The sequence below is a fragment of the Erigeron canadensis genome, chromosome 4, assembly GCF_010389155.1.
Source record: "Erigeron canadensis isolate Cc75 chromosome 4, C_canadensis_v1, whole genome shotgun sequence".
NCBI lineage: Eukaryota > Viridiplantae > Streptophyta > Magnoliopsida > Asterales > Asteraceae > Erigeron > Erigeron canadensis.
In genome coordinates, this window is record NC_057764.1 from 26,279,413 (window position 1) to 26,296,610 (window position 17,198).

General features: G+C 34.1%; 1 protein-coding gene across 1 annotated transcript; it reads right to left on the reverse strand.

Annotated features, from left to right (window-relative positions):
• Positions 1-6,239: 6,239 nt before the first annotated feature.
• LOC122596109 (histone-lysine N-methyltransferase ATX3-like) lies at positions 6,240-11,340 on the reverse strand. Its single transcript, XM_043768631.1, has 21 exons — positions 10,631-11,340; positions 10,470-10,525; positions 9,982-10,183; positions 9,810-9,878; positions 9,648-9,739; positions 9,468-9,563; positions 9,232-9,361; positions 9,066-9,144; positions 8,839-8,938; positions 8,619-8,743; positions 8,393-8,538; positions 8,189-8,293; positions 8,009-8,073; positions 7,699-7,915; positions 7,522-7,608; positions 7,389-7,445; positions 7,228-7,317; positions 7,052-7,138; positions 6,894-6,968; positions 6,676-6,776; positions 6,240-6,493 (listed from the first exon to the last, which is right to left on the reverse strand). Exons 1-21 carry the CDS (start codon positions 11,228-11,230, stop codon positions 6,406-6,408), a joined length of 2,667 nt encoding a protein of 888 aa, XP_043624566.1. The 5' UTR covers positions 11,231-11,340; the 3' UTR covers positions 6,240-6,405.
• Between the last annotated feature and the right edge of the window lie 5,858 nt (positions 11,341-17,198).

Sequence of the window (17,198 nt, forward strand, 5' to 3'; positions counted from 1 at the left end):
CGAAAGTCAATTTGATGAAATTGATCGATTTGATTGGTTAATAAGTCATTAGTTCAACTGTCTTATAGTATATAAGATTGAGATATCTCTCATTGTCAAGATTACTAGTCTATGAAGTACCAGAATCATGAAAAGAAGTCTTTGGACTGCAAGACCATGATAGTGAGTATATATTTAGGGCTGTCAATTTCGACCCAACCCAAAACCCAACCCGAAAAAAATCAGGTTAGGGTTGAGTATTTTTGACCCATCAACCCGCCAACCCACCAACTTGATTTTTTACTGGGTTGGGTCCGGGTTGGGTTGTTGGGTTGTCAGGTCGACCCGCCAACCCAATATCTTTAAAATAATTGAATTATATATAATAGTTCATACTACACATTACACTAATTCATACGTCCTATTCTCATTTTTTATATTTCTAACCTAAAGTAACTTCAAATATGAAATAAAAGGAGGATTCAAAATTCTGTGAGATGATAAGTGATGTAGGATGAGGCGGTAAGTTTGTTAACTTTGTGCCAAGTATTAACAATACCCTCGTATTTCTTTCTTTTTTGTACCCTTCGTTTCCGGGTTACACCATCAATGATAAAGCTTTATATTGGTTGATTTATTTCATCTTATATTTATATATATATTTGCTTCTCGGGTCACATGGATTGGGTCATGGGTTGGCGGGTTGTGGGTCAGGGTTGAAATTTCTGACCTGAAACTTTTAGTGGGTTGGGTTAGGGTCGGAGTTTTTCAACCCGTCAACCCGAACCTGCCAACCCGAACCCAAACCCATTGACAACCCTATATATATTAACACCATTTTCATTATCATTAAACACTTACCCTTCGTCATTTGGGTCTTTCTACAATGTGAGATAAGGAAAGAATCTGTGTGTATGTAACTTGTCTTCAGCTACTATTGTAGGAAAGAAATTTTGGTTTGGTTCATTGTATGTAAGTAACCTGCTAAACTGAACGAATCGTGTAAATACTCTTTTAAATGCTGAATGTGGTGGTCTCTCATTGGGCCACGTATCAGATGTTTGATGGTGCCACGTTAGTATCTGCCCGATTTTTTACACAATTCATTCAGTTTTGAGACAAACTTACATACAATGAACCAAAACAAAGTTTCATTCTACAATAGTAGTTAAAAAAAAGTTACATACAAACACAGATTCTTTTCTCATGTGAGATATATATGAAACTTGTCCATTACACCAAATATTGCAAAAAGTGTTTGTTAAACTATGGTACGATCAACAATAGATACAATCCTTATTGATTGAAGTAAAATAAGCAACACAAGCTAAGCTATGAAACACTTGCAAAGTTGCATTAAAACCAAATGAGCATTGATCGAAGTTGCCTTGCGAATAACATTGCTTGATCAAGAGCAAACCTTCTTATTAGGACAACGTAAACACCCATCTCGAAAAAGAATCTTAATAATCACAATAATCATCATGGCCAACAAACCTAGGAAGACGGGTAAACGCGGTTGAAACCATCCTAAATCATCATATAAATTTCATTAATTTACCGTGAACTAATAATATATTTAAGTAATTATACATATATATATAGATAATACATAGATATTAAGATATAGTACATGAATCTTAATTAGAGATGATGATTAACAACGAACCTTTTTGAATATCATTGAGACACTTTTGATCATGAAAGCTATCTTTTTTGCAATTTGGGTCTTCATTTAGATACCATGACAAACTACCATTACGTCCACAATGTAGTGGGTTCAAACAGAACTCAAATCGTCTCTCTGCCACTTCCTCTGGCATCTGTACGAACCCAAAGATCGAACAAGATGTATGATTACGGGTAATAGATTTCACTACAACACTTGAAGAAGTGGTAGCTAAAGTAATAAAAGAAGAATTACTAAGGCAATCAATTTTGGAGAAACTGTATAAACTCCCAACTTCATGATTCGGGCAACTAAAAAGAGTGTAGTTTCTCGCGTTAGAAATGGAGAAAGGTGAGTTGGAGAAGTTAAAAGTTAAGAAACGCGCAGGAAGGCAATTTAAAGGGTCGTAGATTTGTATGGTTTGAGAGTGGTAATCAATGTTTTGGACTACAAACTTGTTGGAATTTGGAATGTGGATAAGCAATGTGGTGTCGTTTACGCAGTGTAGATCGAAGCCCGGTGAACCACATGATTCGGGTTGTAGCCCGATTAGCCTGAATGGATATTGAACAAGGTTGATACCACAAGAAGATGGTTGACAATGTTTTGATGATGATGATGATGATGCTGAAGAAATAAAAGGAATCAAGAAGAAACAAAACAGAACTGTGAAGGCATCCATATGACCACACATACATGTAAGTTGTCCTAGTAAACACTTCTTTAATTTTAAGGATACTTCAATATAAAAATGTTATTATTTCCAAAAAAGTAGGATTCTGTTATTCTAGTTAACTACTTGTCAGTCTTTGTTCCAAAAAAAATTGGATATTGTTAACGTACGTGATCTTGTTTGGAAAAGAGAATTATCTATACTATCTATATAAACAAACTACCCTCCCTAAAATTTAACACTCTACCTTTAAAATCTCCAATTTACCCTTTTAATCTATATTATCATAAAACACTAAGTTCCTGGAATTCCAAAAATACCCTTACAAAAACCTTACGCGTGTCCCTTCCCTTAAGTTGTTCACATAATATACCAAAAAAACACACATGCGTTACCGAATTTAATAATCAATCAACATAAAAAACGTTCACTCTAAAATAATAACAGTGGTAAGAAACACTTGAGTTAAATCATACATTCATGTAATAACACGGTACAACTACTTAATCAGCGTTTTTTTCCTATTTCCCGCTAAATCGCGCGGGTACAAGGCTAGTATATAATTATTGAAACCGATTAGTGGGCTTTAAAATTAATATGGACCATCCAATTCACAAATCAATTAATCTCAGCCACATAAACCCTTCCTTTTTAGGTGGAAAGTTAGTTACCATCTAAAACATGTCGTCATATCCAAATGCTTATCTTTTAGTTTGTATAATTTACTTTTTTAATTGCTACACACATTAATAAGTTTGAACTAACATAAAAACCATCCTTTTTATATGAACATTTTGTTATTAATATATAAAACATGTGCTCATTTAATGTAAAATAACACAATTTAATTTACTTCAACAACACAAGTTTCATATCCTGCAAACAAACTAATCGATTATTTAGGACTTTTGAATTTCATATACTAAATTTCTTTCCATTTTTTTTTTCCATAAACATTCACTATATAAACACATGAATACCAACAACTAAATAAGATGTTTGAGTGGTCATTCAAAATTCACCACAATTCATGATAGTTTATCAAATTTTATTTATGAAAAACCAGTAGTGATATGGGTTTAAATATGTGGTGTCGACATGAAAACCCGGCAATGTATATTTTATAAATTTCGTCTTTCATGAGTATCTATTGGCGAGCGAAGTGTGTGTGTGTGTGTCTGAGTATGTGTGTAGGTTGAGAAATTTGGATGCTACTGGAATATATATTTGGTTAAAAATGGATTGAAAACGTTTATAGAGATGTGAATATTCATTTATTGATGTATTAGTTTTTAAATGAATTTTTATAATTCCTTATGTATTAATGTTTCAAATGAAGTATACTAACACACCCGACTCTATTGGCTTTGAAGCAACGAAATTGTGTGTTTAAATCTTTATTGGTGCGGATTATGCGAAAAGGAAGAAGTGAGCGTGAATCATCTATTTTGTTCATGACTTCTTGTAAGATTTCCATGGTAATTTGAGTCAACGTTAGTATGTGGTGCATGACCCCACCAATTTTCCTTATTTTTTTTTGTATTTGATTTTTATTTCAATTGCACACATTTCACACTTGGAAAGAAAACTGGTTTGGCGTTACAAGTGGTCGTGTTTATAACGTGTTGGTGTCTTTGGAAATCCCGGAACAACAAGAGGTTCGCTACCTGAAAGATTAGTATTGATAAGATTTTTAAGCATTGAGATTTTTGTGGTATATATGAGTAAGAACAAATTACTTTGAAGGTTTGGTTTTCTTTCACTTTTAGAGAATCATGACGCAAAAAAGAGAAAAAAAAATATATATGTTGTTAATTTCTATCCGGTTGTGGAACAACTTTAGCAGCTACATGCCTACACCACCGCCTCCTACACGGTCCAGACACATGTCGAGCCACTCCGTCTGTTGAATTGCTCCCCACCTAGCGAATATTACTATTTGAATTTGAAAGCAATAAATAACACCTATTTAACATTTATATATGTATATTGTGTGTACTGTATATGCGGCACTTCGATTTACTTTAATGTTTTTTTCTTTTTTTTTTCTTTAATTGGCACTTCAATTTACATGTAATACATATGTATACTTTGTGTGTTGATATACATATGTGTGTGTCTACATAAAGACCGTGTGTATAAATGTATATGGGTTTGAGGAAGAAAAAGATATAAATTTTTGTCTTTTTGTTGGGTTTAAGGTTTTTATTTTAGTTTTATTTTTGGGTATAAGATGTTTGTATTTGTCTGTTAGGCGTACGATGTTTGTATTTGTCTATTAGGCGTACGTTACAATTCATTTTTACAAGTGAATAATAATTTGTTTGCCGTAATCACTTAATGGTCAAAGTGTTTTATTATATACTATTAGTACATTATTGTAGTGCAACTTCATCAAGTAGGACAAGCAATGAGTTTTTCATCAGCTCTATATCGTAGTTAGCTTGCCAAAAGGAAGTTTATTTTTCTTTGCTTCAAATAATATTTTATGTTTATGGGAATTGGATGAATGATTTATCTAAATGATTTATAGATTTCATCATGTTGATTTGGAAGTATATGCATGAATAAAGTTGAATAATTAAGTTTGCGACACAGATTTTTTTTCATTGATTTGGTAGTACAAAGTCAGAGCATTATTATTATTGTTGTTGTTGATGATATATATGAGTATAAAAAAGAAACTGATTGTGATAAAAGTACGGATGGCGGACTCTATTCGAAGAAAAGCGGATTGTATTAGAAGAGGCGGATTCCATTACAAATTTGACGCCAAGGAAAAATGTGGGCTCTATTATGTTTGAAAGGAGCCGGTGGTTGTTCAAAAGGACACTGTTAATAAAGTGAGTTCTATAATAACTCAAATAGGACTCCCTCGCATGGACACAACCTTGAAACCGGTTCCGTTCCACTTTTTAACTGGGACAAATTAAGGTCTTTGTAGTAGTGATGGGTGATTGATACGCGTAACTTGATTAAGATTTGGGGCATGTTTGACTATTTAGTCATTAAGTGGTTGAATTATAAAGTGACTGAATGCATAAATACTGTCAGTATGGATTAAGTTAATATAGTTTTTTTTTTATTAAGTAAAAATTACACACTTTTAATGACTATTATTCACCTTAGTCATAGTTTGTATGTCTAGGATTGCTCAAATGAAAAAGCATTTGATAATCAAGTATAACTCGAGCTACGCACGGGTATTATTCTAGTTATAATTATAATAGATAAATATATAAAAAAGATCTTCACAATGTATAGATCCTAAAAAATGGAAAGAAAAAAAAAAGTTGTCTCAATTGCAAGTTATACAATATTAGAATCACAAAATTCCAAGCAATCATTCTGTTTAAAAGAATGCAAAAAAGTTGAGAAATACAATTTGTTATTGTTTGTGTTTAGAAAGGTCAACTTATGATGCAAGATATATAAGGTCGAAGATTAAGACGTGGTTAATAACTTAGCATAAGCATTTACATAAATCTCATGTAATGAATAAGAATTAGATGGTAAAAGCGATAGTTGACTTTTACAAAAGTCAAACTACTGATATACATTATGAATTTATGATCCATCAGTGATGATTTAAACTACAATAAAAAAAAGTTTTATATTACGATTAAAAAAAAAAGAGTGAAACAATTTAAAATTAAGTTCAATAATTAAAATAAGAATGCTTGTAGATGAATAGATACAATATTATCAATAACCTAAAAAAAAAACTATATATGTATTACTAACAAACTTATTTAAAAACTATGTCAAAAAATGATTTTGCAATCTTCCCATGAACTCAAGAAAATAATCTGGAAAACTGGAAGCAACCTAAATTTTTTTTTTTTTTTTATCATACCTCAATTGCTAAAGGAGCCTAAAATATATGACAATGAATGAAAATCTTTTCTGCACAAAAAATGGATGCCGGCAATTCATTTTCCAGGAAGAAAAGAAATGAAAAGATAGAACAAAGACTAAAGCTTTACATGCTATAAGAAAAAAGAAGATATTCCTGTGTGTTTGAGTATTCATTCTTTATGTTGCCTTTGCCAGGATGTTGTATGCTCTTCAGTTATGTACTTATTCATAGGAAAACTCGACAATTGGGTGTTTTACATAAACATGGGATTTTAACTTCATCCACTGCGTCTTGATCGAATTTATAATCATACCTGTCACATAATTTTCCAAAATTAAGATACAACAGACATTCTGCAAACATAATATGTTGGATTATAATAAATTTGCTCAAACTATAATGCTTTTGGGGATTTTGGAAATGATATAACTTATTTAAGCAGAAATAATCAAATGGGGATTAGAGATTTCAAGTTTAAGTATGTGAAAGCCATACGTCAATTCACCACCAGCAGCAACGTTGGTTTTAGCTATAAGGACTATCCGACTCACGTCTTCACCCATACTCAAAATCCTAGCATAGCAATTAGGCATACACTGCACGAAAAGTGGCAACACATTAAACCTTTTAGTTTTCATATATGTTTTCTTTTAAATATAACTTTGTTTCATGGATCAAATGAAATTGATATCACAGAAAACAGAAAGCCTTACCGAATGATTAATTAATCGTGCCATATTACCCTTATTTGTGGCATCAATTACAATATCCTCACTGATCTTAAAGAGCTGCAAGACAAATTTACTTAAATTATAATCAATGACTGAAAATGTGCACTAGTCATTAAGATAGGGTAGAGCTAATAACTCACATAGCAATCTTTCCCTTGAGACCTATATTGAACCTCCCTCAAATCTGCAACACTACCCCTCACCTGCTCACCACGATATTCAAGAACCTGCATGTGCATCCCACCAAGAAAAATGGTAAAGATTTGACAAAATTGAAGCAAAATGGATCTCAGGAGTTATGGATAAAAAGATATACCATATCTCCTTCTTGTATATTGCGGCGTGCAAAGAGACCCCATCCGTGTATTGCAGATTTACCAAAACAGACACGATGCTTTTCCATCCTCTGAACTTAGAAACATGGAAAATAAGAATGACATAAGCCAACATAATTAACCAAGGGGAGACGAGGCATACCTGTAAACTGACAAGCCGTTCCTTGAATGTAGCACAATTATTCAGGTCTTGAACTCCCTGCATATATAGACGACATTAAGACAATAAATAATACGCCTTAAAAAAAACATGATGTGTGAAGTAACCACATTACTCTGTGAGAGGATAAGCAATCTATAGCATTTACTGGATGCCGGATTGGGCCCATTAACCGGTGGAACAAAGCCTCCTTTACATCATTCTGAAGAAAGAATAAAAAAGGTTAGTATACGAGAAAGCAAATGCCTATTAGTTGCCGCTAATTTGAGATATTATTGGAGCAGAGGTGTACCTTGGTAGTTGATATTCTATAAACGCGACACCTGGCAGAAGATAGAGGCTCAAACTCATCATTCTCTAATGTCGATGAATCAGAAAGTTCCATAGTTTTACACCGATGGAGTCTTGAACCCCTAAAACTCTGTTTCTGATTCTGCCTATCGAGCAATCTGCTTGCACAAAACACCTCTGAAGAGGTCCTGATGACTATACCGTTATCTACTGGGGTCCTGCATCATTATCAAGACAAACATTTGACGTAATGGAGCGCTGTAAGCTACTCTAAATCATCCTCACAATAAATCATAAAATTGAAGAGTTACCTGTGAAAAGAACAGTATGCCATCCATTTGGTGTTGTATTTCCCACCCTTCTGAGACGAATGCAGCTGAAAAAATTGTATTAGTATCACCGACTGTATCTTGTACCAAGAAAAAACCACATGCAGACACACACTAAAGCCCATGTCCATAAGTATTAAAGCAATGAAATAAGAAAATTACCTCAACAGAGTACCCGGCTCGGGAAGCACACATTGCATGGAAATGTGTGGCACACTTGCAACACTGTATGCAAGAACCATGAACTTGCTTGCATATTACACATTCCTACAATTTAACCATAAAAAAAGACGAATTAAATTATGACATCAAGTCAAGCCACTCGTGAATCCACGATGCATACATTTGTAATGATAATGATTCTACCTTCACAAACGAATCGGGTGGAATCCTTAGAATTCCAATTGCAGGCTCCATCTTCTCATCACTTGGGAAAGCAACCTCGGGTCGGAACCATGCACAGATGACATGTATCCACAAATTGTTGATATCAGTTGGCTTCAATGCACCTCCTGTAGAACCATTGGAGAAAAATAAATATTTACAATAATTCTAAAACTGTATGTGGATGAATAACTAGTTAATGGCATGCCTCTAACGGGACAAAGACAGCACTGTCTTTCGACCTCAGGTGTTTCACATGCCCTACAAACCCAAGATGTAAAATCATGGATATCTCTGACTCCGTAGCATTCCTGATGTACTGCTATTTGACACCTGATATGACCAAAGAAACAATTATTCTACTTGGAAAATGTAATTTACATATGTATGGTCATATGGAAACCTAAGTTTGAATATAATAGGAAGACCTGTTGCAGATAATGATTTTGTTGATATCATAATCTTCATCCCATCTACAGATGGCACATCGTTCGGTTGTCCACTTTGCATAAACAGGTTCATATTTTGCTGTGTTTATGGAAAAGTAAACAGTTTTACGAAACATGACTTTACTCCTCCAAAGAAGCATTGGTCGAGTGTAAAGAACAATAAAACAATCAGGATCCAGAAAGATGAGCATAAAGAATATGATTACCATGAAGAAATGAAAACAACTGTTTCTCATCTAGCTGAGTCAACGTAGCCTTAACATAGTCAACATTATTATCTGCAAGCTGCAACATTAAAAAGAGGATGAATGAGAACATGAAATAAGTATATATGCTTATCATAATAAAACACGAATTGTAGGTGGTACAGACCATTTTCCCGAGTGGTATCATCGATTCCTTGACTTTAATGCTCGATTTCCACTTTTTTGCCCTTGAACCCGTATGGCGTTCCCATTCAGAGGGGGTCCATGTCCCACACGAACCACATTTACACTCAACTCTGATAGAAAATAATAACGATATGATTAAATATGATTGATACTATATATCATACTGTATTTCTGTAATCAGAAGAAATGAACCAAAAACGAAAACGGTGATCATACAGATGAACTTTTGGATAATAAACTCCTTCCACGCCTGTGCAGATGACACTTATTTTGTCCGGTAATGTACTCTGGTCATTGCTCTGTGTAGATGGGCTGAAATATATATTAAACCATCAGCTATAAAACCAAACTGGAAAAAAGAAATAAAAAAAGGCGATTGTTCAATAATTTGGATACCTAAGCTCTGGTTGCCATTCATCTACACTTATTTGTTCATATGAATATTGCCTTCTGCACTCTGAGCAGTAATATTCATTGGTTTCCGAATCCTAAAATCAACATGGTTGTGTAAGTTAAGATTGTCTATCAATAAAAATTTAAGTAAAAAATAAGATATACCATGACGAGCTCCCCCAAAATTTCATTGTCTTCTGAAAGTACCCAAAGATTACAACCATCACAGCATATCTATAAACAAACAATGACAACAAAACAAAAGCATCAAATTCAATTCATTCTTCATACATCTATGACTCGACGTATTAATAAGTCTAAAAATTACAAAACTTACCTTCTCACGCTGAAAATAGTCGTAATGATGATCTGTAGCAAGTTCTACTTGGACCTCAACCAGACCGAATTCAGTAGAAGATTCTTCTTGTATGTCATTATAGCCAGAACTCAACTTAGCAATCTCTATCGTGTATGCCTCTTCAATTGCTGCTCGAAGATCATTTGGCTTGCAGCCATATAATTGAGTCTGTCCCTGAAATCTATATATATATTTATAAAAATAAAATAAAACTTCTAGTCAACATTAAAACTTAACTAATGATACATATATCTAAACATGTGCCTTAAAGTATGTCAATCCATTCAATATTTGAAACATAGCTTATAAATTTTTTCTCTCTCCGCATTTTTAACTTCCACTTATTTTTTCTTCTTTTAACTACAAATTTGGGCTCAACGTCATTACATTCGATTTAATTCTATGTCTTAATATCAGGGAAATAAAATTGTTAAAAAATTTGAAGTACAAAATGTATAGAAACATACCTATCTATACACTCCAAAAAAGGAAAAATCATTCCACCCTTGACCCATGCATAATCCTGAACATCATTAAAAACCAAAACTAAAACCTCAAAACACAAAACACAAGTTATATACTCGTACAACAACATAAAAAAAAAAACAGAAACTTTAAAACAATTTACCCGAGTCCCTCGTTTCGAATAGCCATAAAACATAACACAAACAGTATTAGGAACATAAGCTTTCTGTACAGAAAACGGAGCTTCTCGTTTCGCATCAATCACGACTGCTGGCCAAGCAGGAAACCTATTCGAACATTTTGCCCAAACTACATCCCCTGCCACAAATTCTTCATTCCCATTTATTTTTACATTCTTCACAATTCTCACATCATTCCTACCCGAAATCGGGATATCTACAAAACCCATATCCACTTCCAAAACCTGTTTTTTCGATACGAATTCGTGATCATGAAACGGGCTTTTACGTTTCTTTATAAGACTAGTCTCTATATCATCCACATTATCTTTTTTCAATAAACTAATATACGAATCATTAAGTCGAGAAGGGCATACCGAAATTCGACCACGAGAAGACTTAAGTAACTTAACAGAACCCGAATTCGGCTTCAAATTATCGGTAAAAGGAACCCCATTACACCATGAATTAACAGCATTATCATATTCAACTAAACTGTTGAAATTACCGATTTTTTTCGATAAACCCATATCGAATTCTCGCAATTTGCAGCGTTTTACATTACGCATTTCCGTTTTCACCATCTATTCGGCATTCCGACAAATACCCAGAATCCAGAATCCAAAATTAATTACGAAAAATCAAAACTTTAATCAAATTTATTAAATATTTGATTATAAGAAGCCCTAATTAAAAGAATCGAATGTGTGAAAAAAGATTAACAAAATAAAACGAATTCAATGTTGGGTTATATAATAGAGATCGAATTCGAGAAGAATTGAGAGCGAAAATATATCGCGATATATATGTAAGGTGTATATATATGTATAGGTATATGAATATGTGTATGTGTGTTTTGCAGGGAAATAAAAAGAATTTAAGGATTTTTATGCAGATTTTGAATATAAAAACAAACAGAATAAGATTTTGTCAGGATGAGCGTAAATTTGAGTGTCCTCTTGGGGTATGGTCAATAAGTCAGTGAATTAGTACAACTTTGATGGCCAAAACGTGTTGGCCAAGGTTAGTGTTACTAGAAACAAACAAAGGGGAAAAAAGGTCTAAATTGATAAATTTTTACATAATACTTTTTCCTCAACAAAAGTGAAAAAAGTGTTCACATGATTTAAAGAATCTTATTTATTTTTTATTTAACTATTTATATTTATACTGTATTTGATTGATTTAGAATATTATAATAATAGTTAGTATTATACCATTAACTGTTTTCTTATTCAAAAAAATTTACAAATTAATATACTAATAATTGTAAAAACTACACAATTGACCGGGGATTACAAATATCAAATGTTTTATTATTTAGATAAATCTCTTAAAAGACTTTTATAAATTAATATACGAATAAATTAATAAATTATTATGTATTATAAGTGCAACGGATTGTACGAATCAAAAACCCAATAAAATGTAAAGGTAGCTAAAATCATGAGTATGAAGAAAAAAAAAGCTCAAACAGTGATAAAATATTAAATTTATCTTACTCCCTTATAATGATCATAGGCCCATGTTGAAAAAAAAAGATGTGAAAATACAGAAATATCTTTCCTTGACCAACATGTTTAAACCATTCTCTCTTACGCCCCACCCTCTCTTTCTAACACTCACTCTCACACACACACACGAGCTCTCTAAACATCCAGCCACCACCACAACTACTTTCAACACCGGAATTACAAATTTTGCCAGGAGTATCATAAGTTGTTTTTTAAGAACCAATTTAATTGTTCATAATTTTAATACTAATCTAAAAATCTTAATTTTATATTCCAATCAAATTTATTTTATATTGACCACTTATATTGATTTCGATAATCACGATATCAAACTTTCAGTCAATGGTATCCGCTGCAATGCGTGGGTAGCCGGGTACCATGCTAGTGAGTATAATAATTAAACTTGTTTGGAATTTGAATTTAAATAAAAAGATAAACATAATGTAAAAGATTAGCTAAGATCATTATAAGAAAAAAACATGAAAATATGAATGAGAAAAAAAAACCTCTAAGTAGTAATATTACAAAAATTGTTATACATAATAATTAAAGTTTTAAGTTTCAGATTCAAATTTAAAAATAAAATAAAATTAAAATATATAATATACAGGAGTCACCAACCAAGCCCATTTACATTAAAAATCATTTTGAAAACACTTAAAAAATCCCAAACTGTGAATCGAACTCAGGTTTAAAATTTAACTATGTTTTAACCTTGTTACATCTATATATGATCTCTTTAGAAACAACTATTAACATGAAAACCTTTTAACCAAATAGTAATTTTAAGTTAAAAAAAAAAATATTTGATGGGAACCCTTTGATCCCGTGTACCATTTGTTACCCACTAATCCCCTGATTATCTCAAGTTTGTTTTTGACAAGACTCGAACTCATAACCTTTCTTAAAAAATGGTGACTGGTAGCCACTGGGCTATTACCCAGTGGTTTAGTAACTTTAAGTTATATAATAAGTCAAAAGTAAAAAAGTATATTTAAAACAAACATAAATAAGGTTAAAAATTATAATAGTATAAGGAATAATAAAACATAATTTATAACTATTTTTTAAAGGCAACATAATTTATAATCAGTTTTTGATTAGAATTCAAAAAAAAAATGTCTTTTATGTATATTTTTGGTTTTGTTTGGTCAAAAGAGTCCTCCGAGTGGTTTAGGAAAGGACTTTAGAATAGGATGCGCTCACCCAGCGAGAAAACCCCTGACCCTGAGAATGTCTTATCGAGGTAATGCTATTTGTTTAGTTAAATACGCTCTTCAGGCACAAAATCCAAATAAATTTAAGGAAAAAAATGCAAAATTCGAAGGGGTCAAACTTCTTGTTCTTGAAACATTTATTACTTAGCACATCTACTGTAACACCCCAACTAGGCGGAAACATGGGGCATTAATAGAAAAGCTCAGCACGACATGAAAATTAAGTAGAGACGACTAAATGCATTCAAGGATTAGAGCAATCCATACATAATTCAAATACGATTACAAGTTTCGGATCAAATAATGCACGAGGAGCACAACACCATCAATAGTTTACAAAAGATAGTTCAATGATGGCTAACGATCCTAGGCATAACCCATGAATGGGTGCAATGAATCACGGATCCATAAAAGTCCAAGCTCAATCCTATCACATGCAATGCAATCATCCATCACGTCTTTGATTCACTTGATTACCTGAAAAGTGTACTAAAATGCGTCAACATAAAGTTGGTGAGTTCGTAGGTTTTGACTATAAGAGCCAAGTGTCAGGATAACAACCGTTTAACCTTGATACGAACAAAATTAGATCATTAAATGATCATAAAACCTTGAAACCTTGATTTGGATCGATAAACGATCACACACCTTGAAACCTTGATTGGGTCATTAAATGATCTCATAATTGGGATCGTTAAACGATCACCAAGCCTTGAAACCTTGATTGGATCATTTAATGAACCTCATAACCTTGATACGAACATATACAATCACACAACCTTTATTCACAATCCAAACGAGTACCTAACCTTGATAAACTAGCCAAACAATCATACGACCTTGATTCACAAAGCAAACAAACACATAACCTTGATAACTAGCTAAACATTCATACAACCTCGATTCACAAAACAAACAAACACATAACCTTGATAAAATAGCCAATCATTCATGCAACCTTGATTCACAATTAAACGAACACATAACGATCAACAAAATGAGTAAACACGTTGTACACTTTCCACCCCAAAGTCATATAGAAAAAAGGGGCTACGAACTCACCTTAGCTTTAGAAGTTGTTAGAATGAGCTTAAGCGGGTGAGCGGGGAGCACAACAATCACAAACCTATTACATCAACATCTTATCGTCACATTATATCCTACACTATGCCACCACCCCAAGAATGGTTTATAAGATGGATTTAGAACACAAAATATCCATAATTAGCAAATATGTGGCACGCAGGAAATGCATGTGGCACATATTTGGCTTTTTCAGATTTTTGGGCAAATATGTGGCACATGCATACATGTATGTGGCGCATGTTTGACTCTGTTGAGACTTTACACAAAAACTGTGGCACATGCATTACTGCATGTGGCACATATTTAGCTATTTCGGATTTTTGTCAATTATGTGGCACATGCACACATGCATGTGGCACATATTTGACCATGTTCGGAATTTACACAAAAACTGTGGCACATGCATACCCAATGTGCCACACTTGGGCATGTTCTTGCTCAAAACGGGTTTTGACACTAAAATTGACCCAAAACTCATTTTCAAGCTTGAATAGACGAAATTGAACATAGACAAACATAACCCACTACATAAATTCGATTGATAACACCAAACCTTGCTCAAATCGATCCTTAACCCATTTCAACCCTAATGGAACCCTAGTTTGACCCAAATTCATTTTTGACTTGATTCTTGACCCAAAAACACTTGAATGTGACTAGAAACATGATTATAAACATGAAATGGTGAATATGAGATAGTTTTACTTACCAAATCTTCCACCAAAATGTCAAACCCGAAATTGACCCGAATTGGATGATTTCTTGCACTTATAAACCCAAATTTTTGATATGTTGATAAGATGATGATATAGATGAATAACCCTAACAAAATCTTGTTTGAAACATTTAATTTGATGTATTAATTTTAGAGAGAAGGAGGAGAGTGCAAGAGAGTTAAATGTTCTTGCATTTAAGAGAGAGAAAGAGATAAGGAAAATGAATGAATGAGAGGGAGAAGGGTGTAAGACTTTAGTTGGGTCATGGGTATGGGTCTAGGATATGGGTTGACCCATGGTGTAACATTCGAGAAATTTGACTTTTTTTTGACCCGTTAGTTTTGTGTACATTTTTTTAACACACACAAAACTAACGGGTCAAAAAAAAAGTCAAATTTCTCGAATGTTACATTATTCCCCCGTTAAAGGAATTTCGTCCCGAAATTCGATCAAAACCCTAGTTACTAAACAAATGCGGATACTTGGCCTTCATAGACTCTTCACGTTCCCAAGTGAACTCGGGTCCGCGTCTAGCTCTCCATCTAACCTTGACGATCGTGTACCGAGTATTCTTCAACTTCCTAGTTTGACGATCAAGTATCTCTATCGGTTCTTCTACAAACTTCAACGTTTTATCCACTTGAATTTCTTCAAGAGGTACATGGAGTGCCGGATTCGCCAAACACTTCCTAAGGTTACACACATGAAAGACATTATGAACCCCACTCAATTCTTGAGGGAGTTCCAAACGATAAGCAACCGGACCGATACGCTCTAAGATCTTAAATGGGCCTATATACCTTGGCCCTAACTTGCCACGCTTAACAAAACGAACCACGCCCTTCCAAGGAGACACCTTTAGTAAAACAAAATCACCTACCTCGAACTCAAGAGGCCTTCGCCTCACATTAGCATACTTCAATTGTCGTTCCCGGGCTACCCTCAATTTCTCCTTGATTTGTGAGATCACTTTAGTCGTCTCAACGACAATCTCGGGCCCAATGAGTTGGCTTTCACCAACTTCTGCCCAAGCTAATGGCGACCTACAATCACTCCCATATAAGGCTCTAAAGGGAGCCATTCGAATAGAAGCATGGTAACTATTATTATAGGAGAATTCGACCAACGGTAAATGTGTGTCCCAATTGCCACCAAATTCAATGGCACAAGCCCTTAACATATCTTCAAGTGTTTGAATCGTCCTTTCGCTTTGACCATCGGTTTGTGGATGGAACGCCGTACTCATATCAAGTCGAGTACCCATGGCTTCTTGGAACGCCTTCCAAAACTTTGAAGTAAATCGGGCATCCCGATCGGTTATAATGGAAATCGGCATCCCATGCTTGGATATCACTTCTTTGATGTACAAACGCGCCATGGTGTCAAACTTATCATTTTCCTGGATGGCTAAAAAGTGAGCCGATTTAGTCAACCGGTCAACTATCACCCAAATGGTGTCTTTACCACTACTCGTCCTTGGTAACTTCGTGATGAAGTCCATAGCAATTTCTTCCCATTTCCACACCGGTGTTCTCGGTTGAACTAACAACCCGGGTGGTTTCTTGTGGTCGGCCTTGACTTGCAAACATGTAATGCATTCACTAACATACTTAGCAATGTCCTTTTTCATACCCGGCCACCAATACAAATCTCTCATACCAAAGTACATCTTGTCGGATCCCGGGTGAACCGAGTACGCCGACCTATGGGCTTCGTCCATTAATTTCATCCTTAGACCCCCATAAACGGGAATCCATAATCGATCTACAAAATATAAACCACCATCCTCCTTCCGATCAAATTGTTCTTCCAATCCATGTAATGCTTCGTTAATGAAGTTTTCCGGTAAGGTAGCCATTCTTTGAGCTTCAATAATGGTGTCACGAACACTTCTTTGCACGGTCAAGCTCATGGCTCTAATTCTCCTTGGGTGCACACGTTCTTTCCGGCTCAAGGCATCGGCTACTACATTTGCTTTACCCGGGTGGTATCGGATAACACAATCATAGTCACTAAAAA

Excerpts from the sequence above, each read along its gene's own strand:
- LOC122596109 (XM_043768631.1), bottom strand. The coding sequence starts at position 11,230 with ATGGTGAAAACGGAAATGCGTAATGTAAAACGCTGCAAATTGCGAGAA. Across the intron at positions 7,609-7,698 it reads ATAGAATATCAACTACCAAG|AATGATGTAAAGGAGGCTTT; the intron begins GTACACCTCTGC and ends TTCTTTCTTCAG. Across the intron at positions 6,969-7,051 it reads CTCAAGGGAAAGATTGCTAT|CTCTTTAAGATCAGTGAGGA; the intron begins GTGAGTTATTAG and ends TTTGTCTTGCAG.